This window comes from Periplaneta americana, chromosome 3 (assembly GCF_040183065.1).
Source record: "Periplaneta americana isolate PAMFEO1 chromosome 3, P.americana_PAMFEO1_priV1, whole genome shotgun sequence".
NCBI lineage: Eukaryota > Metazoa > Arthropoda > Insecta > Blattodea > Blattidae > Periplaneta > Periplaneta americana.
The window spans coordinates 37,543,124-37,570,235 of record NC_091119.1 but is presented as its reverse complement, the minus strand read 5'-3'; the positions used below and the strand labels follow the sequence as shown (position 1 = coordinate 37,570,235).

The 27,112-nt window shown below is 34.9% G+C and overlaps 1 protein-coding gene across 4 annotated transcripts in view; it reads left to right on the top strand.

Moving 5' to 3' along the window:
* The window catches only part of LOC138695934 (phospholipid-transporting ATPase IF-like), a 344,160-nt gene that overhangs the window by 168,431 nt on the left and 148,617 nt on the right, over positions 1-27,112 (top strand). The window contains exon 1 of one of the 4 annotated variants that reach the window (XM_069820331.1): positions 22,615-22,733. The exons of the other annotated variants lie outside the window; for them this stretch is intronic. Coding sequence (XP_069676432.1) covers positions 22,731-22,733 — 3 coding nt within the window. The 5' untranslated portion in view covers positions 22,615-22,730. Of the gene's footprint in view, positions 1-22,614; positions 22,734-27,112 lie in introns of those variants that run through there. 4 annotated transcript variants of the gene reach the window in all.

Here is a 27,112-nt window from a genome sequence, read left to right as displayed (position 1 = left end):
CAACAAAATTAACAGCTATAATTAAAAACATATCCTTTAAAAAAAAAGTAGGCCTAAGCAATAATAATCCCACCAGAATTGAAAATAAAACGTGATCAATAAATTTCATTAAAACAAACTTAATTTTTCTACGTCTTTAGTAAAATAACACATAAAAATAATAATAAAATTAATAGCTACAATTAAAAATATATCCTATGAAAAAAAGTAAACCTAACCTTTATTTCTTTGGAAATTTAGCAGCCTAAGTGACAGAACTTTAACCGGTATATAATGTCCTTTCGGTTAGACTGAAACATTTCATTGTGAAATTTAAGGATATAATGTATTCTAACAGTCACAAAGAACTTCAAAATTAAGAGTTTTGTTTCTGCACAGCATTGTGGAAACCCAGGAACCTTTCTGAATCTTTCGGAAATCGGAAAAAGGATAACTCTGGCCTCTTTCTCTTACTGTTGCTACAATTTATAGCACTACAAACGTCTCATCCTTGTCCCATATTATTATTACAATTATTATATTTTAGCCATTAACATTTTCATTACAACCAATAACGAACATTTCACAAGCATCAATGTGAAATACGCAACGAGCTAGCACTCGATAGAAATACGACACAGTCCAAAGTCGATCATGGACAGTCTATTGTTTCTAGTTGCTAACCGCTTGGAGCGCTTTATCACGAGATTTGCAAAAAAAACACCTCAAGCTTCGCGACTGTATATAGTAGACTATGGTAATTTATTATGGGGAGACTCGCAGAAACGGAAGAAGAGCTCTCCACATGTATAGCTCGCGCAAGAAAGGATTGCCGAAAACCAATGGTGGCGTTGCTGTCTGTTTTGACGTGTGTATGTAGGCACGCCGAGGGGGGAGAGATGCGAGCCGATGGAAGTACTGTCTCTTCCAAGATGATGAACAGATGTGGACATCGCTGTGGAAATAAAGAACGTACCAAGGGAATAATTCGAAGCTAATTAAACGCGCAACATATGTTTACGAATGAAATAATAATACCGTGCGATACAAGACACGTATTCATATGCAATGGAACTACTAAAGTCGTAATGTAACTACCACAACGCAAGACTGATTCTATCGGTCATTTCTCTTCCGACTGTACTCTTGAATATCATTCAAGTTATCTCGTGACCTTTCCTGTCGCCCGCTCTTCCTTATCGCAGTGTTTGATTCGCATTCCTTCCGTCGGTAATCCGTGGTTGCGAGACCTGTAACAGACGAGAAGGTGATTGTTGTTTGTTTACGTTCAATGTTCAATACCTTTTCCTTTCAGTTCAGTCTAATCATCAATTGAGAATGGATGTCTACGCTTGTCCCGAGTTAGCCGTCATGGTAATGTGTTATGGGGAGGCTCGCGGAAACGGAAGAAGAGCTCTCCACATGTACCAACAACAGCTTCAAAACAGAAATCACCCTCACCACACAGTGTTTGCTTGACTTTATCAGCGTCTTCGAGACGATGGGTTTCTTAGTTCCCGGCGCATTGGTGGAAGACCACGTAGACATCCATTCTCAATTGATGATTACACTGAACTGAAAGGAAAAGGCATTGAACATTAAACGTAAACAAACAACAACAACCCTTCTCTTCTCTTACAAACATCTCAACAAACAAACAGGGGTGCACATTCGCATACATTGACGTAGGCTCGCGCAAAAACATTTTCAACGGTAACTTCGAAACGAAGCGTCAAAAGACATAAGTTGTTTAACAAAAACGGTTCCTTATTGTTAGATCTATCACCCCCTCAGAGTTTGTCGCAGTGGTTTTGAATCACCCTGTATACTGTAGTAATAAATTATTTTATATTATGCAATAATTCTGGAGAAATGTGAAGTATGGGAAGTCGGAGACAGCAAAATAAAATAAGATGAAATACAGAATAACTAGCAACCCCACTCCGAATGTTTGATAAATCGTGACAGCCACGATATTATAAATTATGAAGACGTTTCTTTTAACTGCCGAACTTCAAGTACAAAGCTAATATGTAGTAAATATTTCTCATTATGCAAGTAATTCTGGAGAAACCCATAAAGATATGGGAGATAGCAAAATAAAATGAAATGAAATATGGGATAGTTAGCAACCTTACTCCGAATGTTTGATTCGTTTTAGCTTTCATAGAATGTGTCATGTTATTTCGCCAAGTCTTTTTTCTAAATCCATAGTCCATCTCACCAATTTGGGATCGCATCTAAACGATGACGATTAGATTCGTATGAGATGACCGAAGTACAGGTAAGGGAAAATAACTTTCGAGAAGACCTATTGTAATTGTAGAATATAAAATAACTAATAAAATGATAGATGAAAATCATAAATGCGTAAGTAATAATACCGAGTCATCATTTTATTTTTACTAACATTTCTAATATTAACCTGGCTATACCTTTGGATTAACGGTTGAGAATAGCAAACACTATGTTACTCCCTTCCACGACCGGAGTTTGATGATGCTATAGTCGCGACGCTGTTATTCCCGGCGTGACTCCTCCTCTTTGCTTACGTCTTAGGAAGTGAAGGCTCTATAAAGTCTAAGTCGGTAGGTTCGTTCGCCATTTTTGTTCTTTCGTTGCGCAGCTACCATACGAGGAATCTATTTGCCACATATTTAAACATTAGGTATATCATGTCGTAGCTGCAATGATAATAAATCAAACGCACTGTAATTCAGCAAATAACTGAGCGGCAAATAACGTCCTCGTGTGCTTTCTGCGAACGCCAACGAAAGAGCCAAAATGGCGGGCGATTATATTAAGTATTTATCGAGCCTTAGGAACTTCATAACGTCTCACTAACTGAACTATCCAGGCGGACGTATTCAAATATAATATACTGTCTACAGCACATTAGCATACAATATGGAGAGTGCATTTAAATTGAAAACTAATCAAAATCTGGATATTTAAAGAAATTGTTGAAAATGATGGCCGTTTATTTCTGGTTTCAGTTCTTTTGTGTGCATATTATCGAAAACGTTTTAAAGCATATCTTCTGAAATTGAATGTATTGTTTCTGGAATGTAATTCTTTAATTCTTCCACTGTTGTAGGATGCTTAACAAACACAACTGTTTTACAGTAACCCCAAAAGAAATAATGCAAAGCATCAGTCGACTTGGGAGGCATGATCCTGTGCCTCTTGAAATAATAATTCTGCACCTACTCTATAACAGAGTACCTTACTTACGTATTGTAATCACTTCACTTCTGCCCGATACGCACAGATAAATTTACTCAGATTGCTGTCTACTGTAAGTCCAAGTAGTTACGTCGCAGGATCGTAGAAAGGGGGAAATCATGTGTCACTTACTTAACGATGCCCTTTTATTTAAATTATTTTAAACAGTTGTATAATATTACGTAGACGTCCAATTCCTGACAGCAAATCTTTTCAGAAAAGAGCTAACACAGCTCAGTCACTAACCTTTACAGAGGGGCTAGTAGAAACGGGTGTTGGAAACAGGAAAGCGATGTAACCAAACGGATATACTACCTGTGCGAAAATATGATTCAATAATGAATGCACTTTATTCACTGGAAAATACGACCATATTTCTGGAACATACTATACTCACTCACTCACTCACTCACTCAGTATTATATACTGTGACCGTAAGGCGACTTTGACTGCATATGCGGCCTTGGGTTGAAGTTCACTAGTGGAGGGAGTGCGATAGAAGTACATCCAAAAACTCAGGTATAATAAAAATTGAAGTAAAAATAAAATGATGTCCCTGTAGAAATAGATAAATAAAATTATGAAAATTGAAAAACTAAATTCCTATATAAATATTACAGAACATTAGTGAATAACACATTAAAAAGACTTTTCGAAATGGAGAGATGTATATATCAATGCATTTTATGGCGAAGCACTGGATATCTTGATAAAATGAAAGATCAGAGGCTTTGCTGAACTTAAGTGAAAAGTTTTATGTTTCATCTCACAAGCTAGTTTATGCATTGTGTCGAAGGTTTCTCACGCTAGTAGTGTCGGTGTTTTATTCTTAGCTAATTTCTTGAACTTCTTCGAACAGATATTACGCGGACATTGGTAGATCTCTGTAGATGTGGGGGTCACTACGCAGTGGAAATTTCTTTTAAAATAATAAATGACGTTCACTGTCATCCATGGCTTTCTTAGACCATAATAGTACCTATGACTTCCACGCAACTTTAGATAGGCACGTGCTTCACCTTCGCTCATATCGCTTTATTAGGATGTAGGTCCTACGTTAATTAGCCTAATGCACTCTACATCGTCACACAATCAGAAGCCTGTGGATGCGTGATACCTTTAACTTTTTTAGAATCTCCCATGAGATAAGATATTGTTGTGTCATATGCTTATCTCTGTTTTGTGCGTAATGAAAGCGTAGATGCCATTTTATCGATTAATTGTGTGTCGTGAATGATGTCATTATTCTGAAGTGAATCATATCTGAGTTGATATCTCTGATAACAGCTTCATGAACATGAAGGAGAGACGGTTTTGAGATCCTTATGGTTCCGTTTCGGATGTAAGTTGATGATGTAAATGAAGTATGAAGAGGTGAGAATGAGATAGTCCAAAGCCACACTTTCAACAAAAGTTTTCCTTTTTTTTTTTTGCGAATTTATTTCTTACACATATGAGGAAGCTACTGATAAAATATTATACCATTTACTCAACAAATGACGTAAATATAGACTGAAGAATTTATCATTCCTCACCTAATAGCATTGGACTTTCAATACGTGCTCCTATGTAATTTTGTCTAATGTGGCTTAGGACTATATTTTTCTCACCCCTTCGTATAACAAAGATAAATTATACAACGCTCGTTTGAGCTACTGATGATTCCGTTTCGGATGGAAGTTGATGACCTATAATAAAGTATAACAAAGGCAAATATATTATACAACGCTTGCTTGAGATCTTGATTATTTCGTTTCGGATGGAAGTTGATATAAAATTATACAACGCTCATTTGAGGTACTGGTGGTTCCGTTTCGGATGGAAGTTGATGATCTAAAATGAAGTATAGCAAAGATAAATTATACAAAGCTCGTTTGAGATACTGATGATTTCGTTTCGGATGGAAGTTGAGAATTTAAAATGAAGTATAACAAATACAAATTAAACAACGCTCGTTTGAGATACTGATGATTCCGTTTTGGATGGAAGTTGATGACCTATAATAAAGTATAACAAAGGCAAATATATTATACAACGCTTGCTTGAGATCTTGATGGTTCCGTTTGGGATGGAAGTTGAAAATGTAAAATGAAGTATAACAAAGACAAATATATTATACAACGCTTGCTTGAGATCTTGATGGTTCCGTTTGGGATGGAAGTTGAAAATGTAAAATGAAGTATAACAAAGACAAATATATTATACAACGCTTGCTTGAGATCTTGATGGTTCCGTTTCGAATGGAAGTTGAAAATGTAAAATGAAGTATAACAAAGGCAAATATATTATACAACGCTTGCTTGAGATCTTGATGGTTCCGTTTGGGATGGAAGTTGAAAATGTAAAATGAAGTATAACAAAGACAAATTATTACAACGCTTGTATGAAGTCTTGATGGTTCCGTTTGGGATGGAAGTTGAAAATGTAGAATGAAGTATAACAAAGACAAATATATTATACAACGCTTGCTTGAGATCTTGATGGTTCCGTTTGGGATGGAAGTTGAAAATGTAAAATGAAGTATAACAAAGACAAATTATTACAACGCTTGTTTGAGGTCTTGATGGTTCCGTTTCGGATGGAAGTTGAAAATGTAAAATGAAGTATAACAAAGACAAATTATTGCAACGCTTGTTTGAGGTCTTGATGGTTCCGTTTCGGATGGAAGTTGAAAATGTAAAATGAAGCATAACAAAGACAAATATATTATACAACGCTTGCTTGAGATCTTGATGGTTCCGTTTCGGATGGAAGTTGAAAATGTAAAATGAAGTATAACAAAGACAAATATATTATACAACGCTTGCTTGAGATCTTGATGGTTCCGTTTCGGATGGAAGTTGAAAATGTAAAATGAAGTATAACAAAGACAAATATATTATACAACGCTTGCTTGAGATCTTGATGGTTCCGTTTGGGATGGAAGTTGAAAATGTAAAATGAAGTAAAACAAAGACAAATATATTATACAACGCTTGCTTGAGATCTTGATGGTTCCGTTTCGGATGGAAGTTGAAAATGTAAAATGAAGTATAACAAAGACAAATTATTACAACGCTTGTTTGAGGTCTTGATGGTTCCGTTTGGGATGGAAGTTGAAAATGTAAAATGAAGTATAACAAAGACAAATTATTACAACGCTTGTCTGAGGTCTTGATGGTTCCGTTTCGGATGGAAGTTGAAAGTGTAAAATGAAGTATAACAAAGACAAATTATTACAACGCTTGTTTGAGGTCTTGATGGCTCCGTTTCGGATGGAAGTTGAAAATGTAGAATGAAGTATAACAAAGACAAATTATTACAACGCTCGTTTGAGATCTTGATGGTTCCGTTTCGGGTGGAAGTTGATATGTGAAATGAAGAATAACGAAGATGAATTACACAGCGCTCGTTTGAGATCTTAATGGTTCCGTTTCGGATGGAAGTTGATGATCTAAAATGAAATATAACAAATGCAAATATATTATACAACGCTCGTTTAAGATCTTGATGGTTTAGTTTCGAATGGAAGTTGATAATGTAAAATGAAGTATAACAAAGAGAAATTACACAACGCTCGTTTGAGATCTTGATGATCCCGTTTCGGATAGAAGTTGATAATGGAGAATGAAGTATAACAAAGACAAATTATTACAACGATCGTTTGAGATCTTAATGGTTCCGTTTCGGATAGAAGTTGAAAATGTAAAATGAAATATAACAAAGACAAATTATTACAAAGCTCGTTTGAGATCTTGATGGTTCCGTTTCGGGTGGAAGTTGATATGTAAAATGAAGAATAACGAAGATAAATTACACAGCGCTCGTTTGAGATCTTAATGGTTCCGTTTCGGATGGAAGTTGATGATCTAAAATGAAATATAACAAATGCAAATATATTATACAACGCTCGTTTAAGATCTTGATGGTTTAGTTTCGAATGGAAGTTGATAATGTAAAATGAAGTATAACAAAGAGAAATTACACAACGCTCGTTTGAGATCTTGATGATCTCGTTTCGGATAGAAGTCGATAATGTAGAATGAAGTATAACAAAGACAAATATATTATAGAACGCTTGCTTGAGATCTTGATGGTTCCGTTTCGGATGGAAGTTGAAAATGTAAAATGAAGTATAACAAAGACAAATATATTATACAGCGCTTGCTTGAGATCTTGATGGTTCCGTTTCGAATGGAAGTTGAAAATGTAAAATGAAGTATAACAAAGGCAAATATATTATACAACGCTTGCTTGAGATCTTGATGGTTCCGTTTGGGATGGAAGTTGAAAATGTAAAATGAAGTATAACAAAGACAAATTATTACAACGCTTGTTTGAGGTCTTGATGGTTCCGTTTCGGATGGAAGTTGAAAATGTAAAATGAAGTATAACAAAGACAAATATATTATACAACGCTTGCTTGAGATCTTGATGGTTCCGTTTCGGATGGAAGTTGAAAATGTAAAATGAAGTATAACAAAGACAAATTATTACAACGCTTGCTTGAGATCTTGATGGTTCCGTTTGGGAAGGAAGTTGAAAATGTAAAATGAAGTATAACAAAGACAAATATATTATACAACGCTTGCTTGAGATCTTGATGGTTCCGTTTCGGATGGAAGTTGAAAATGTAAAATGAAGTATAACAAAGACAAATATATTATACAACGCTTGCTTGAGATCTTGATGGTTCCGTTTGGGATGGAAGTTGGAAATGTAAAATGAAGTATAACAAAGACAAATATATTATACAACGCTTGCTTGAGATCTTGATGGTTCCGTTTCGGATGGAAGTTGAAAATGTAAAATGAAGTATAACAAAGACAAATATATTATACAACGCTTGCTTGAGATCTTGATGGTTCCGTTTGGGATGGAAGTTGAAAATGTAAAATGAAGTATAACAAAGACAAATATATTATACAACGCTTGCTTGAGATCTTGATGGTTCCGTTTCGAATGGAAGTTGAAAATGTAAAATGAAGTATAACAAAGGCAAATATATTATACAACGCTTGCTTGAAATCTTGACGGTTCCGTTTGGGACGGAAGTTGAAAATGTAAAATGAAGTATAACAAAGATAAATTATTACAACGCTTGTTTGAGGTCTTGATGGTTCCGTTTCGGATGGAAGTTGAAAATGTAAAATGAAGTATAACAAAGACAAATATATTATACAACGCTTGCTTGAGATCTTGATGGTTCCGTTTCGGATGGAAGTTGAAAATGTAAAATGAAGTATAATAAAGACAAATATATTATACAACGCTTGCTTGAGATCTTGATGGTTCCGTTTCGGATGGAAGTTGAAAATGTAAAATGAAGTATAACAAAGACAAATATATTATACAACGCTTGCTTGAGATCTTGATGGTTCCGTTTCGGATGGAAGTTGAAAATGTAAAATGAAGTATAACAAAGACAAATATATTATACAACGCTTGCTTGAGATCTTGATGGTTCCGTTTGGGATGGAAGTTGAAAATGTAAAATGAAGTATAACAAAGACAAATACATTATACAACGCTTGTTTGAGATCTTGATGGTTCCGTTTCGGACGGAAGTTGAAAATGTAAAATGAAGTATAACAAAGACAAATTATTACAAGGCTTGTTCGAGGTCTTGATGGTTCCGTTTCGGATGGAAGTTGAAAATGTAAAATGAAGTATAACAAAGACAAATTATTACAACGCTTGTTTGAGGTCTTGATGGTTCCGTTTGGGATGGAAGTTGAAAATGTAAAATGAAGTATAACAAAGACAAATTATTACAACGCTTGTTTGAGGTCTTGATGGCTCCGTTTCGGATGGAAGTTGAAAATGTAGAATGAAGTATAACAAAGACAAATTATTACAACGCTCGTTTGAGATCTTGATGGTTCCGTTTCGGGTGGAAGTTGATATGTAAAATGAAGAATAACGAAGATAAATTACACAGCGCTCGTTTGAGATCTTAATGGTTCCGTTTCGGATGGAAGTTGATGATCTAAAATGAAGTATAACAAATGCAAATATATTATACAACGCTCGTTTAAGATCTTGATGGTTTAGTTTCGGATGGAAGTTGATCATGTAAAATGAAGTATAACAAAGACAAATATATTATACAACGCTTGCTTGAGATCTTGATGGTTCCGTTTGGGATGGAAGTTGAAAATGTAAAATGAAGTATAACAAAGAAAAATATATTATACAACGCTTGCTTGAGATCTTGATGGTTCCGTTTGGGAAGGAAGTTGAAAATGTAAAATGAAGTATAACAAAGACAAATATATTATACAACGCTTGCTTGAGATCTTGATGGTTCCGTTTGGGATGGAAGTTGAAAATGTAAAATGAAGTATAACAAAGACAAATTATTACAACGCTTGTCTGAGATCTTGATGGTTCCGTTTGGGATGGAAGTTGAAAATGTAAAATGAAGTATAACAAAGACAAATATATTATACAACGCTTGCTTGAGATCTTGATGGTTCCGTTTCGGATGGAAGTTGAAAATGTAAAATGAAGTATAACAAAGACAAATATATTATACAACGCTTGCTTGAGATCTTGATGGTTCCGTTTGGGAAGGAAGTTGAAAATGTAAAATGAAGTATAACAAAGACAAATATATTATACAACGCTTGCTTGAGATCTTGATGGTTCCGTTTGGGATGGAAGTTGAAAATGTAAAATGAAGTATAACAAATACAAATATATTATACAACGCTTGCTTGAGATCTTGATGGTTCCGTTTGGGATGGAAGTTGAAAATGTAAAATGAAGTATAACAAAGACAAATATATTATACAACGCTTGCTTGAGATCTTGATGGTTCCGTTTCGGATGGAAGTTGAAAATGTAAAATGAAGTATAACAAAGACAAATATATTATACAACGCTTGCTTGAGATCTTGATGGTTCCGTTTGGGAAGGAAGTTGAAAATGTAAAATGAAGTATAACAAAGACAAATATATTATACAACGCTTGCTTGAGATCTTGATGGTTCCGTTTCGGATGGAAGTTGAAAATGTAAAATGAAGTATAACAAAGACAAATATATTATACAACGCTTGCTTGAGATCTTGATGGTTCCGTTTGGGAAGGAAGTTGAAAATGTAAAATGAAGTATAACAAAGACAAATATATTATACAACGCTTGCTTGAGATCTTCATGGTTCCGTTTCGGATGGAAGTTGAAAATGTAAAATGAAGTATAACAAAGACAAATATATTATACAACGCTTGCTTGAGATCTTGATGGTTCCGTTTGGGATGGAAGTTGAAAATGTAAAATGAAGTATAACAAAGACAAATATATTATACAACGCTTGCTTGAGATCTTGATGGTTCCGTTTCGAAGGGAAGTTGAAAATGTAAAATGAAGTATAACAAAGGCAAATATATTATACAACGCTTGCTTGAGATCTTGACGGTTCCGTTTGGGACGGAAGTTGAAAATGTAAAATGAAGTATAACAAAGATAAATTATTACAACGCTTGTTTGAGGTCTTGATGGTTCCGTTTCGGATGGAAGTTGAAAATGTAAAATGAAGTATAACAAAGACAAATATATTATACAACGCTTGCTTGAGATCTTGATGGTTCCGTTTGGGATGGAAGTTGAAAATGTAAAATGAAGTATAACAAAGACAAATATATTATACAACGCTTGCTTGAGATCTTGATGGTTCCGTTTCGCATGGAAGTTGAAAATGTAAAATGAAGTATAACAAAGAGAAATATATTATACAACGCTTGCTTGAGATCTTGATGGTTCCGTTTCGGATGGAAGTTGAAAATGTAAAATGAAGTATAACAAAGACAAATATATTATACAACGCTTGCTTGAGATCTTGATGGTTCCGTTTGGGATGGAAGTTGAAAATGTAAAATGAAGTATAACAAAGACAAATACATTATACAACGCTTGCTTGAGATCTTGATGGTTCCGTTTCGGACGGAAGTTGAAAATGTAAAATGAAGTATAACAAAGACAAATTATTACAAGGCTTGTTCGAGGTCTTGATGGTTCCGTTTCGGATGGAAGTTGAAAATGTAAAATGAAGTATAACAAAGACAAATTATTACAACGCTTGTTTGAGGTCTTGATGGTTCCGTTTGGGATGGAAGTTGAAAATGTAAAATGAAGTATAACAAAGACAAATTATTACAACGCTTGTTTGAGGTCTTGATGGTTCCGTTTCGGATGGAAGTTGAAAATGTAGAATGAAGTATAACAAAGACAAATTATTACAACGCTCGTTTGAGATCTTGATGGTTCCGTTTCGGGTGGAAGTTGATATGTAAAATGAAGAATAACGAAGATAAATTACACAGCGCTCGTTTGAGATTTTAATGGTTCCGTTTCGGATGGAAGTTGATGATCTAAAATGAAGTATAACAAATGCAAATATATTATACAACGCTCGTTTAAGATCTTGATGGTTTAGTTTCGGATGGAAGTTGATCATGTAAAATGAAGTATAACAAAGAGAAATTACACAACGCTCGTTTGAGATCTTGATGACCCCGTTTCGGATAGAAGTTGATAATGGAGAATGAAGTATAACAAAGACAAATTATTACAACGATCGTTTGAGATCTTAATGGTTCCGTTTCGAATAGAAGTTGAAAATGTAAAATGAAATATAACAAAGACAAATTATTAGAACGCTCGTTTGAGATCTTGATGATCTCGTTTCGGATAGAAGTCGATAATGTAGAATGAAGTATAACAAAGACAAATTATTGCAACGCTTGTTTGAGATATTGAAGATCCCGTTTCGTGTAGAAGTTGATAATGCAGAATGAAGTATAACAAAGACAAATTATTACAACGCTCATTAGGGATCTTAATGGTTCCTTTTCGGATGGAAGTTGATCATGTAAAATGAAGTATAACAAAGAGAAATTATTATACAACGCTCGTTTGAGATCTTGATGGTTCCGTTTCGGATGGAAATTGATGATCTAAAATTAAGTACAACAAAAATAAATTATATAATGCTCTTTTGAGATCCTGATGGTTACGTTTCGGATGGTAGTTGGCGATCTAAAATGAAGTATAACAAATTAATACAAATTATATAACGCTAATCTGTCACCCCCTCTATTCTGTAGGTGAATTTATGACATTCAACAACACTCCATGAATATTTCTGCCTATTAAGACTTTGTAGTACTATTAAAATTTTGTGACATGTTCCATATTCTAGCTATGAAGCGATGTATGAATACCATGGAATGTAAATAAATGCAATACAATCGTCCTATACTCGAAACTGAAATCCTTTTCCACATCTTCTTTTCATTTTAATCTTGGTCTTCCCACCATACATCTTCCTCCAGGTTTATCTTGGAAAATTATTTTGACCCCTCTGCTCTCTTCTATCCTATGCATTTCCCAACTGGTTTTGCGCAAAATTTTGATAGTTTATATGATTTTGGTAGAATCAAATAGTCTGTATAAGCCTATTGCTTCATTTGTCCGAATTTTCTATTCTCTGTTTATAAACTTTGGTCTAAATATTCTATACAGGGTGTTTAAAAAATACGGGGCATAATTTCATGTATGTATTTCCCACATGTAGACAATCAAAATAGTTCATTACAACATGTGTCCGGAAATGTTTTATTTCCGAGTTATGGCCTTCACAACATTGAAATTCACCGGAACGTTTTTCTTTCCGCAGGTCGTAGCCGTCAAAGGAGACATTAAGAGGGCACTCTGACAGTTCATTCCGAGGCGAAGGTTACATTCAATATTGTGTAGGCGTTAGACTGTGCGACATGTATTCAAATCAAGAGCTGGCAGAGATACACTTAATGTACGGTAAGGCGGACGGCAATGCTGCGCTGGCTCGTCGTTTGTACCAGGAGAGGTACCCACAGCGACAATATCCAGATCGGAAGACATTTGTACGTCTCCATTACCGCCTGTGCGAGTATGGAAAATTTAACTCTCCTGGTTTGGGAAGGGGACGACCAAGATCTACAACTCCAGAAGTACAGGAGGGGATTCAGCACATGAAGGGTAGCGTTGCAAGTCAATGTTCCTCATACGACTGTCTGGAGACTGTTGAAAGAGTATCAATTGTATCCTTATCATTTGCAACGTGTACAGGCCCTGTCACCAGCAGATTACCCTGCAGGAGTTAGGTTCTGTCAGTGGTTCTTGCAGCAGTGTGGTGTAAATCCGAACTTTCCTGCCTTAGTATTATTTACAGATGAAGCACAGTTCACACGAGATGGCATAACAAATTTCTACAATCAGCATGTATGGGCGTATGAAAACCCACGTGCAACTGTTCCATCTCATCACCAGTTGCGGTTCTCCCTCAACATGTGGGGCGGTATCATTGGTGATCGATTAGTTGGACCCCATGTACTTGTAAACAGACTTACGGGGCATGCGTACACAAACTTCCTGGAAAACACCATACCTCATGTTTTAGAAGACACTCCACTGATCAATCATCAACACATTCACTTCTTGCATGATGGCGCTCCTGCACACTTCAGTCGTACGGCTCGCTGGTACTTGGATCGAAGGTTTCCTGATCGATGGATAGGTAGAGGTGGCCCAGTTGCTTGGCCTCCACGCTCACCTGATCTGAACCATCTCGATTTCTACTTGTGGGGCCATTTAAAATCATTGGTTTATTCGTCTCCGATGCCTGATTTGGAATCCCTTCGGAATCGAATTGTGGCATGTTCTGAGGACATACGCAATACTCCTGGAGTTTGGGATCGTGTTCGCAGGTCAATGAGACATCGATGTGAGGTCTGTATTCAAGCAGGAGGTGAACATTTTGAACATCTTCTGTAATGACAACGACCTGCGGAAAGAAAAACGTTCCGGTGAATTTCAATGTTGTGAAGGCCATAACTCGGAAATGAAGCATTTCCGGACACATGTTGTAATGAACTATTTTGATTGTCTACACGTGGGAAATACATACCTGAAATTATGCCCCGTATTTTTAAACATCCTGTATAAATATTTCGTTTACAGTATTGCTACTATGTTTTCGTCATAGTTTATAAAAATCCAAGACAATAAACCATAAACCACAGAAGGTTTAATGATAGTTTTATATGTCTTGATCTTGCCTGCTCTTGGTTTATTTTGACTCTTCAGTATATTTAGAAATTATTCTAGATAATATAATTATTTTGTTAGATTTTATTCTCTTAACATTTCCCCAAGATGTACTCGCAAATAGTAAGACATCATCTTAGAAATTTAAATAAACAGTTGAACGTCGTATCTTACCACAAGATTTACTGACGCAAGTTCTTGATGTTGTGGGATATGAGACGAAAGAAATTCAAAGGAAATGACGCGTGAATAATCATTGATTATGTAATAATAGACGGTTAGCTATTTATCTTAAACACAGCGCCTTCGGGTGGCCCATGTGAAGCTTTAAAGTTTAAGCCAAGTGCGTCCGCTGACCAGACAATTCGTAGCTGAAGACTGGTAAAGTTATGTAACTTATGTACTTTAAACTAAGGTTTTGAAATTTAAGCGTGTGAAATGTCTCAGATCAATTCAATGATTTCGTCATATTTCATTGCTGGTGGCCTTGATGTTACCATGCCAATCGTTGGAGCCGATATTCGTGGGTTCGAACCCGGCCGAAGACGACAGTAGCCTTAGTATGGCTTCCTCCGGAAGGATAGTAATACAGTACCGTGCGTTTCATATATTAGATATGTGAAAACCTCTGTTCCCATGGAAGAACAATTCATTAACAATTTTTCCTCACGTTGAATTACGACGACAAGTAAATTCTGTATTTAAAATCGTCCTTAAATAAAACATTAACACTATTGAAGAGTAAAATACCTGAATATACTTTTTGCTACACACATTAAAATGTAAAGTCGATAGATTCAATTATAATGCACGAACATTCGCGAAGATTGATGTATTTTAATGTTCAATGAATTAAAGCTGTTTAACATAGCTGAAAGTTTGTAATAATTCAGTTGTTGTTTTAGAAACAGCTCAAAATTCGTCAACATCCTGATCAGTTACTATATCGTGAGGAGAAAGTAAAGAATGGCTTAATGTGGAATGATTGAACGACGGAATGATTGAAGAAATATATGAACGAATGAACGAGTGATTGAATGGGCAAGTGAAGAAACGAAATGATTGAATGGGGTTAAGAAACGAATGAGTAAATGGACGAGTGAAGGAACTAGTGAGTAAATGGACGAATGAAGGAACTAATGAGTAAATGGACGAGTGAAGAAACTAATGAATCAATGGACGAGCAAAGGAACTAATAAGTAAATGGACCAGTGAAGGAACTAATGCGTAAATGGACGAGTGAAGAAACTAATGAGTAAATGGACGACTGAAGGAACTAATGAGTAAATGGATGACTGAAGGAACTAACGAGTAAATGGACGAATGAAGGAACGAATGAATAAATGGATGAGTGAAGGAACTAATGAGTAAATGGACGAATGAGGAACGAATGAGTAAATGGACGAGTGAAGGAACGAATGATAAATGGACGAGTGAAAGAACGAATGAGTAAATGGACGAGTGAAGGAACGATTGAGTAAATGGACGAGTGAAGGAACGAATGAGTAAATGGACGAGTGAAGGAACTAATGAGTAAATGGACGAATGAAGGAACGAATGAGTAAATGGACGAGTGAAGGAACGAATGATAAATGGACGAGTGAAGGAACGAATGAGTAAATGGACGAGTGAAGGAACGATTGAGTAAATGGACGAGTGAAGGAACGAATGAGTAAATGGACGAGTGAAGGAACGAATGAGTAAATGGACGAGTGAAGGAACGAATGAGTATGGGTGAGTGAAGGAACTAATGTGTAAATAGACGAATGAAGGAACTAATGAGTAAATGGACGAGTGAAGGAACGAATGAGTAAATGGACGAGTGAAGGAACTAATGAGTAAATAGACGAGTGAAGGAACTAATGAGTAAATGGACGAGTGAAGGAACGAATGAGTAAATGGATGAGTGAAGGAACGAATGAGTAAATGGACGAGTGAAGGAACGATTGAGTAAATGGACGAGTGAAGGAACGAATGAGTAAATGGACGAATGAAGGAACGAATGAGTAAATGGACGAGTGAAGGAACGAATGAGTAAATGGACGAGTGAAGGAACGATTGAGTAAATGGACGAGTGAAGGACAAATGAGTAAATGGACGAATGAAGGAACTAATGAGTAAATGGACGAGTGAATGGACTAATGAGTAAATGGACGAGTGAAGGAACTAATGAGTTAATGGATGAGTAAAGGAACTAATGATTGTATGGACGAGTGGAGGAACGAATGATTGTATGGACGAGTGAAGGAACTACTGATTAAATGGACGAGTGAAGAAACGATTGAGTAAATGGAGAGTGAAGGAACGAATGAGTAAATGGACGAATGAAGGAACGAATGAGTAAATGGACGAGTGAAGGAACGAATGAGTAAATGGACGAGTGAAGGAACAAATGAGTAAATGGACGAGTGAAGGAACGAATGAGTATGGGTGAGTGAAGGAACTAATGTGTAAATAGACGAATGAAGGAACTAATGAGTAAATGGACGAGTGAAGGAACGAATGAGTAAATGGACGAGTGAAGGAACTAATGAGTAAATAGACGAGTGAAGGAACTAATGAGTAAATGGACGAGTGAAGGAACGAATGAGTAAATGGATGAGTGAAGGAACGAATGAGTAAATGGACGAGTGAAGGAACGATTGAGTAAATGGACGAGTGAAGGAACGAATGAGTAAATGGACGAATGAAGGAACGAATGAGTAAATGGACGAGTGAAGGAACGAATGAGTAAATGGACGAGTGAAGGAACGATTGAGTAAATGGACGAGTGAAGGACAAATGAGTAAATGGACGAATGAAGGAACTAATGAGTAAATGGACGAGTGAATGGACTAATGAGTAAATGGACGAGTGAAGGAACTAATGAGTTAATGGATGAGTAAAGGAACTAATGATTGTATGGACGAGTGGAGGAACGAATGATTGTATGGACGAGTGAAGGAACTACTGATTAAATGGACGAGTGAAGAAACGATTGAGTAAATGGACGAGTGAAGGAACGAATGAGTAAATGGACGAATGAAGGAACGAATGAGTAAATGGACGAGTGAAGGAACGAATGAGTAAATGGACGAGTGAAGGAACGAATGAGTAAATGGACGAGTGAAGGAACGATTGAGTAAATGGACAAGTGAAGGAAGGAATGAGTAAATGGACGAGTGAAGGACAAATGAGTAAATGGACGAATGAAGGAACTAATGAGTAAATGGACGAGTGAATGGACTAATGATTAAATGGACGAGTGAAGGAACTAATGAGTTAATGGATGAGTAAAGAAACTAATGATTGTATGGACGAGTGAAGGAACGAATGATTGTATGGACGAGTGAAGGAACTACTGAGTAAATGGACGAGTGAAGGAACTAGTGAGTAAATGGACGAGTGAAGGAAGTAATAAATAAATGGACGAGTGAAAAAACTAATGAGAAAATTGACGAGTGAAGGAACTAACGAGTAAATGGCCGAGTGAAGGAACCAATGGATAAATGAACTTTTATTATACAGCTAGTTAGGTAATGATATGTCTACTACGCAACTACTTATATAGTGATACTGCTATTATGTAAGTGGTTGCAACATTACAATAAATAAAATGGAATTGATTTTATTTATTATAAGCATTAATAACAATATGTTCACAATTTATTATATTAATCCCTGCAGTTGACGTTGCTACAGAAGATTGAATAGTCGAAATATTGGTACTTCCCCCCATTATTTTAGTAGCATTTTGACTAATATCTGATTCATCTGTTATAAACAAAAATCTATCTTGTTCGAAACTAATAATACAAACATAAATGAATCGCCTTTCGCAGGAAGAAAATAATAATAATAACAATAATAATAACAACAACAACAACAACAACAACAACAATAATAATAATAATAATAATAATAATAATAATAATAATAATAATAATACAATCACCTCTCCACAAAGGACATGTTCTAATCTAATAAAAATAATACATTTACTTTTATTAAAAAATTAATTTTTTATCGAAGTGGATAAAACGTTGTACGATATACTTATCGTAACTCCATATTGCAATACTCGACTGGTTATCAAACTCGCCCTGCGGACTCGTTTGACGACTTTCCAATGTCATATTGTGATATGAAATGTTGCAATATTCGTAACATAAATAACTAAAATTAACTTACCCTACACACCTAAAAATTCAAGCGACGTTTTCTTCCAGCAATATTCCTTTTGTTTGTCACACCATGGGTTTGTTTATTTTCTATTATCCCTTTATAGTATGTATTTCTTAACAAGATCAAGTCCACACCTGTGGAGTAACGGTCAGCGCGTCTGGCCAGGTGGCCCGGGTTCGATTTCCGGTCGGGGCAAGTTACCTGGTTGAGATTTTTTCCGGGGTTTTTCCTCAACCCAAGATGAGCAAATGCTGGGTAACTTTCGGTGCTGTATCCCGGACTCATTTCACCGGGATTATCACCTTCATCTCATTCAGACGCTAAATAACCTAAGCTGTTGATAAAGCGTCGTAAAATAACCTACTAAAATGAAATAAAAAAAAACAAGATCGAGTAAAATTGTCAGCCTGGGTAGTGTAGTCGGTAAAGCGCTGGCCTTTTGTGCTCAAGGTTCGAGTTCGATCCCGGCGCAGGTCGATGGCATTTAAGTTGCAAGCATCGTTAAATAAACCATATTATTACTATCGAGTAAAACTGAATTTTCTCTTTTCATACCTTTACTTTCCATAACTGCATACTTCAAGGAATTATAATTAGAAAAGAGGCCTTCGTTTATATGTACTCGAATAAATATAAATTGCAACTATTTATACAATATTTTATAATATCGCTTCGAAAAATCAACTAGTCACTGCCTCCTGAATACTATAATGAATTACTTCGGAGCGGAATAATGACGAAATAATTATGCTGCAACTAACCGCGGTTTCTTAACCAAGCGAAGTAGATGGTGCATCGGTTAAATTCTTATCAATATTAACAATGGGTATCTAACCACGCATTCTAATCGAGATTGGTACACTCGGCCATAGGAACTATAAAGTTTAATGGCATTTGAAACATGATGAAAGAACTGAATTGTTGCGAAATACTTAAAATCTATTATAATAAAAATGTGTTATCTTGGTGACTCATTTTGAATTAAGCTGACTGAGAAACTTACACACGACATGGATATGCAGATGTATCTGATTGCTGTTACATTAAATGAAATATTATAAGTTACCAACCAATAGTTTCAAATCTAGATTTTATAATTGGCTTTTAATTAATCCTTTCTACTCTGTAGATGAGTTTCTTAACATAAATTAATACGAAATTGTTTTTTTAATAAATAAAGTTATTTAGATTAGTTACAATTATTACATAAGAGTGAAGTGTTTTCATTAATTTTAGCGTTGCAAAATGTTTTGTGTTTTCATTCTAATTACTGTTTTCAATTATATGTGCATTTTCAAATGTATGTTTTTTTGTGACGAAGCCTATCACTGTATGTTTAATGGCTTAATAAATTGAATTGAATATAAAATGAAGAATATCATAATGCAAAGTTATTTTGATTACTATTTTATTAAACAAGATGTGCATAAAATAGCAGTTTCATAGCTGACACGTGCACATATCTGATTATTATTGTTGTATTGGGTAAAATATGCATAATATTATGAAAATATAGGAACTCAAACTTACTTTGATTCACTGAACAACAAGAATTTTGCTCCGACTTAAAACAATGTGTCCCTTATGGTTTGATATGGGCTGAATCCGAAAATTCATCTCTTTTCTTCGTATCACGTAAGATTTTTAAGATATACTATGATTTCACTTTTCGATAAGCGCTCCCCCAGGAAACATCTGGCGCGGGTTGGGGGTATACACAAAAACAAAAGCTAATAAATTTTATGAGTTTATGACTTATTTCCGGTTTCTTATGGTTGTTGGCATGTTCTTTTATACTTCTAATAAATAAACATATATTGGTTCTTTCTATTAAGTAAATTTCATAACAATGCAAAGAACACACATGGGTATATAAAGGAATAGTGTACCAGTTTGAGTGAAGGCAAATTAAAAGAAAGCATTTTCATCGGTCCACAAATTCACAAAGTTATGCCTGACCCTTTGTTTGAGGAAAAAATTTCCGTTAGGCCTACAGAAAGAATGGCATGGCGAGCTTTCAAAGACGTTTGCTCAAATTTCCTTGGAAATTCTAGGGCAGAGAACTACATAGAACTTGTTGTGGAAACCATGTTAAGTGCATTTAACAAAATGGAATGTAATATGTCTCTCAAAATACACTTTTTACATTCTCATTTGAATTTCTTTCCTCCTAACTTTGGAGCGGTAAGCGACGAGCATGGGAAAAGATTTCATCATAAAATATCTGAAATGGAAAGGCGATATAAAGGAAGATCATCATCCAGCATGCTTGCAGACTATTGTTGGTTCCTTGTAAAAGACAGTCACGGGTCTAGTTATAAACAGAAGTCATCCAGAAAATTATTTTAAATGTAAGTTCAAATTCCGAGATTTTTCTCATTATACGCATGAAATATTTTTATTGTTGTTGTGTTTTAAACTATGTTACATCATTTTTTTATGTACACATTTTTCAAGTATTATGAGGAATTTTGAATCCCTCTTGTGTTGTAATTTTATCAGTAGCAGTGAAAAATTAAAAACAAGTTTTGTCATAAAAAATCAATTCATTTTCTCCAGAAAATGGTACGTGATGGGGCAATTTGGATTTTAAATTCAGATTTAGGACACACATATCAGTAATATTCACCTATTTTTATTTTGGAGCAAGACAAAAAAATTGTTATATTAAATAAAACTTGCATAAATAAATAACATCGAAACAAACATGTTTCATTATTGTTAGATTGAATAAAATAATTATGAATAAATGAGTATTTGAACGTAAACTTTTTTAACTGTTGCTACATTAGGTAAAATATGCATAAAATAAACAATATTGAAAAGGCAAACGTATCTCCAGTTTTGACTAGTTCACTAGTATACAGGAACGAAACAATATCGCAACGCACACGTGACTTGCTGTTCTTACGCTTGGTGTCATTATTTAGTATTTATTATTTATTTATTTAACCTGGTAGAGATAAGGCCGTCAGGCCTTCTCTGCCCCTCTATCAGGGGATTACAACTATAACATGAACAATAAGATTACAACTAATATTAAATTTACAATTACAATAAAAATTAAAGTACGACAAGAATACCTGATTAATGAAAGCTAGACATTTTATCATAGAAGTTAAGAACAAATAATATTTTTGTATTTACTAAATTACAAATTATACCTACAATAACAAAATTCTACAGTGATGAAATTACCGGATATTGAAATATTTTGTGATAGATTAAGAGAACTATTTACAAGAAACCATGTCTGAACGAGTCTCAATTACTGACCAAGTGGCTAGTAAGTTTGCGTTTGAATTGAATTTTATTTCGACAGTCCCTGATGCTAGCAGGTAGCGAATTCCAGAGTCTTGGCAGGGCTATTGTGAAAGAGGATGAGTAGGTGCGATGGGATTGTTAGTATTGTTTCATGGCGAGAGCGTGTGTTCAGATTGTGGTGGGAAGAAAGGTAAGTGAAGCGAGACGACAGGTACGAAGGAATAGAAGAGTTCAAGATTTCGAAGAGAAGGAGAAGTGAATGTAAATTTCTTTTCTTATCTAGTTTAAGCCAACCTATTGCTTCCAGGGATGGGGTAATATGATCATATTTACGAACATTGCTTACAAAACGTACACACAAATTATGAGCACGTTGAAGTTTCGTTTTGTTGTCGCTGGAGAGGTCAGTCAGTAAAATGTCAGCATAGTCAAAATAGGGAAATACAAGGGTCTGCACAAGGGACTTTTTTAAGCAAGAGGGAAGATGAACATTTATCCTTTTTAGCACATGGATAATAGAATATACTTTTCTGCAGGTTTCTGTGATTTGCATGTCCCATTATATACCATTATATTATATATGTCATTATATTAACCGTATAAAGAAAACGATATCGAAATTCAAATAGTTATTGATATTATTTTATTATAAAGTAAACTAAGGAGAAAACGTATTAAAACGTGTCGTGATTATTTTTTATGTTACACTACTGTATGTAATAGAAAAATATAAAATCCGGGGCGAAGACTTTTCATCTTTGCTGTGCAATTTACACACCTCTTAGCTCATTCGTACGAAACGATCCACAAAGCTTTTCCACCCATCCAGGCATCGCGTCGATAAGGTCGTGGGCCTTTATCTGCGTGTTATATCGAATTTGTGTAATGTAGCTTTATCTCCATGATAAGACGTCTTCCAGTCTTCGATGTCACAAACTTGGCGAGTTGTCTGCATGAATATCAGTGTGATTAGTTTAGTGTAGTTCGCCAGGTAGAAACGCAACAGGACTTGTTTTCTTTATTAACACTATGGTGAGTAATACTGAAACACTTTCACAGTGGATCCTACATTTAGCAACAACGCTTGTGAACTTGTAATCTCATGTAACCTACAGTATAAGTAATATCGGAATGCAGCCATCATACTTTGTTCAATCAATAACTCCTTTTTAAATATATTAACTTCCCTCTATCGCAGCGCTTCTAAAACTTTTTTGAAGTGGGGACCACTTTTTTAAGTCAGAACAGTTCCGCGGACCACCTTACTCTTGTTCCCTTCGAAAGCAAATTTAGCATATTTTAATACCAGCATACTTATATTTTAAAATAGAATTAATTTATTATAATACTTTTCTAATTATATTTTTTGTAGTCAATCACAAATAACTTATAACAAATTCTGTGCATTGTTGATTCATCGCTTGCCTGTTAGCAGTTAGATGTTTGAAATCCTTCTTATGTGGTACACGCTAGTAGTTGTCCATGTCTCTGTTAAATATCGCCTATTATAAATAATGGAAAACTGGCTTCGATCCGGATCTTTGAAAAGAAAATAACATGATGATACGCTTCATTTAAGCAGTGCTAATAGTTCAGAAGCTGTGTGTGAAGAAATATATTAATATCAGTGATTAGAATGTCATTAAAGAAATATCTAGTCCTAGTGGTAGCTATTCAAAGAAAAAATACTTTCGTAAATATGACAAGAGTTATTTGGAACTTGGATTTACTTGGTGTGGCAATGAGAGTGAACCAAAACCTCGGTGCGTTGTTTGTTACGAAGTGCTTTAAACGAGTGTATGAAACCCGCGAAATTTAAACGGCACGTAGAGACGAAAGACGCAAGTGTAAAAAGTAAACCTGTCTGATTTTAAAATAGGCAGAGTCTAACATTTCTTATATCGTCATTTGGAAAAACAAATAAAAATATTAATGCAGAAACATGCCCGATTTTCAACAAGTAAAGATGGTGTACAACGTACAATTACGTGCCCATTTCAATGTGCAGACTGGGTGTCGGCAAAACTATTAAGAAAGTCGTCAATACATCAAAAGGTTCGATCCTCTGTTATGAATTTGGGTGGTTCCTGGCTGGGTTATAGGCTCGGCGCCAGATGTGCAGGGAAATGACACATTCATAGTTCATAGTACTTTAAATCTCTGTTTTGTTGCTGAGAGTAGAGTGGGAAGTGGGTAGACGGGTAGGGTAATAAATTTCATAAAATATTAGTACTGAAGGAAAAAGTGAAAGGCGATTGCCATGTGACATTTCCAAACTCTGAGATTTTCAGTACCTGGTATAGTGTGATACGCAATTCGTTTGTATTTTATTATTTCTGGTCTTTTTTGAAGGACCACAAGGGCAGAACTCGAGGACCACAGGTGGTCCGCGGACCGTAGTTTGAGAAACGCTGCTTAGGGATCGTGTTCCAAACATTAGTATTACTGCTTAGATTTAAAGCAAGTAGAGTCAGTGTAGGCAGATTTCACTGGTCAACAGTCATTTTGCGCCAGACATAAAACTAACAAATACTTACTAATTTCGATCTCCTGAATTAAAAAAGACAAGAAAAATGTTCCATCAGTTCGGGTTTTCGAGATGCGCAATATAATTAATTTTCTATGCATTTTATTTAAAAATCACCGTAGGCTATTTCATGTGTAACTATTTTGTTTTACAAATGCCACGACCCATTATGTGAAAGCACTATTAGTATAAGTAGGCTACCATGTTAGAAGCACTTGTAGAAACGGAAATTCCTTTATTTCCCTTTTAGGAGTCTATTTGGAGGGGGTGAAACAGGTCCGCGGTATGAATTCGGTTGAGTTTACCTGATTTTACTTGAGATGTGTATTTCTTTCACTGTGAGATTTAATGACATTACTGTAGTTTATATTTTGCAATAGACCACCCTGTCAAAACCACTTCTAGAAGCGGAAATTGTTTCATTGCCTTTTTCGGTTCCATTTGGAGGGGGAGAAACAAGTTTTCCGTATGAAATCGCTTCAGTTTACCAGAATATTTCCGTGGTGTTAGTATTCTGTGTAAGACATGTATTTCTTTAAAGTGTGCTTTAATGATAATATTCAAAGTACGAATGGTTTGTATGTGCGGGTTTGAAGGTTGTAGAATTGCTTCTAGGAATGCAATTAGGCTGGACAAAATGTTGTTGCTTTCTATGCAAATGGGACAGTCACGCTCGAGATAAGCATTATAAAATAAAAGTAGGGCCAACACGACAATCACTAGAGCCAGGGAAGAAAAATATTATACATCAACCCCTTGAACTTCAAAGTAAAGTAATTTTACCCTCTTTACACATTAAGTTAGAGTTAATGAAGAATTTTGTTAAAGGGATGAATCGTGAAACATATCCAGGAAAAATTTCCTGCTATTAGTGACTCAAAAATAAGAGAGGGAGTTTTCAATGGAGCACAAATTAGAGAAATAATGAAGAAAAATCACTTCGAATCTTTGTTGGAAGAAAAAGAGAAAGCCGCCTCGATTGCATTCAAGGAAGTTGTATTAAATTTTCTAGGTAACCGTAGAAGTGAGAACTATGAACTATGAACTTACTGTTGGCGTATGAAACTATGGGTTGTAACATGTCCCTGAAGATTCACTTCTTTCACTCCCATCTTGACTTTTTCCCCGAGAATTGTGGCGATTTCAGTGATGAACATAGTAAGTGCTTTCACCAAGGTATTTCAACTATGGAAAAAAGATACCAAGGACAGTGGAGTACCAGTATGCTAGCAGACTATTGTTGGACTTTAGCTCGTGATGTACCTGATACCCAGTATAACATAAAATGCAGAAAAAGAAAGCTGTAATCTTCTGAACAGTGAATATTTAACCTTATTTTCATTATATAAAGCAGTATTTTGAATGGATATAAATTCGAAAATTTCTCAAAAACCGTAACCAATTACTGTTTTTTATTGTCATATTCGTATTCAGAAGGCTCAAATTATATATAAAACATGTATTACACGCCTAGCGCAAAAGAAGTTAAAATTTGTTACGCAGTGTTTTTCATCGGGTATTATGATTTTACTACAAATGACAGTGTAAAATTTTATGAAAAGTTAAGCTATATGTTTAATTACATTAGAGTATTCACTTGGTTTTAACCCTTGTTTTCTCCGTTTTTAATATATGGCGCTTGGCCCACTATGGCTCTGAACCCTTCATATAATGGAAATTATATTGACATTGTTATACGGAATTCTTTTGTCACAGATCTCCTTGACTTGTATGTTGCACAAAACAGTGGAAAATATTTATTAAGGTATGTTACATAATAGCCATAAAATGCATAATTTTATGGCACTTGGAGATCAGCAAAAGGAAAAACACTGTCAGGTTGTGTGATTTCCATATGCACAAGTTTCACAATGAAAATATTTTAAACAATGTTGTATAATGGGCTCATGAACCGCAGTTAGAATTTATTTTATTTAACGATACATGAAATTTATAATAATAATATACTGTTTGCAGAGAGCTTGGGTCCAATTATCATTGTCCTCTTATCATTTATTCACAAACCCACAGTCATTGTAGTTTTCTTGTGGTTGTGTGCGATCGTATTACACTCGGATTAAGTCTCATTTTGAAGTTAATTACTGTTAAGTAACATCACAGCCTTGCTCTGTTACCTTTCTTCTCTAAGACTTGTTTATACATGTGCCAAGATTTTCTTTTTGTGTATAGTAATAAGACAATTTTATCTTGTATTCACGTTGAATTTCTGGGAAGAATATCCTCATATCATCTGTAAACATTGATGTCATTTTCCTACCAACTCTTTATTATTTTGTACTTCACATCGCTCCAAAGACATTATTGTAAGAGGAATATAATATTATGTATAATTGTATTTTATTGTGTAATATTGTATTGTGTATTATAATTGTATTGTGTATCTAATTGTTTTGTGTATCTAATTTTATTGTGTATTGTATAATTGTATTGTGTATTTATGTATCTAATTTTATTGTGTATTGTATAATTGTATTGTATATTGTAATTGTATTGTGTATCTAATTGTTTTGTGTATCTAATTTTATTGTGTATTGTATAATTGTATTGTATATTGTAATTGTATTGAGTAATAGTATTGTGTATCTAATTGTTTTGTGTATCTACTTTTATTGTGTGTGTATCTAATTGTTTTGTGTTTCTAATTTTATTGTGTATTGTATAATTGTATTGTGTATTCTAATTGTATTGTGTATCTAATTGTTTTGTGTATCTAATTTTATTGTGTATTGTATTGTAATTGTATTGTGTATTCTAATTGTTTTATGTATCTAATTTTATTGTGTATTGCATAATTGTATTGTGTATTGTAATTTTATTGTGTATTGTTTATATTGTTTATACCACTGCCACCGGGTGCTTCCCA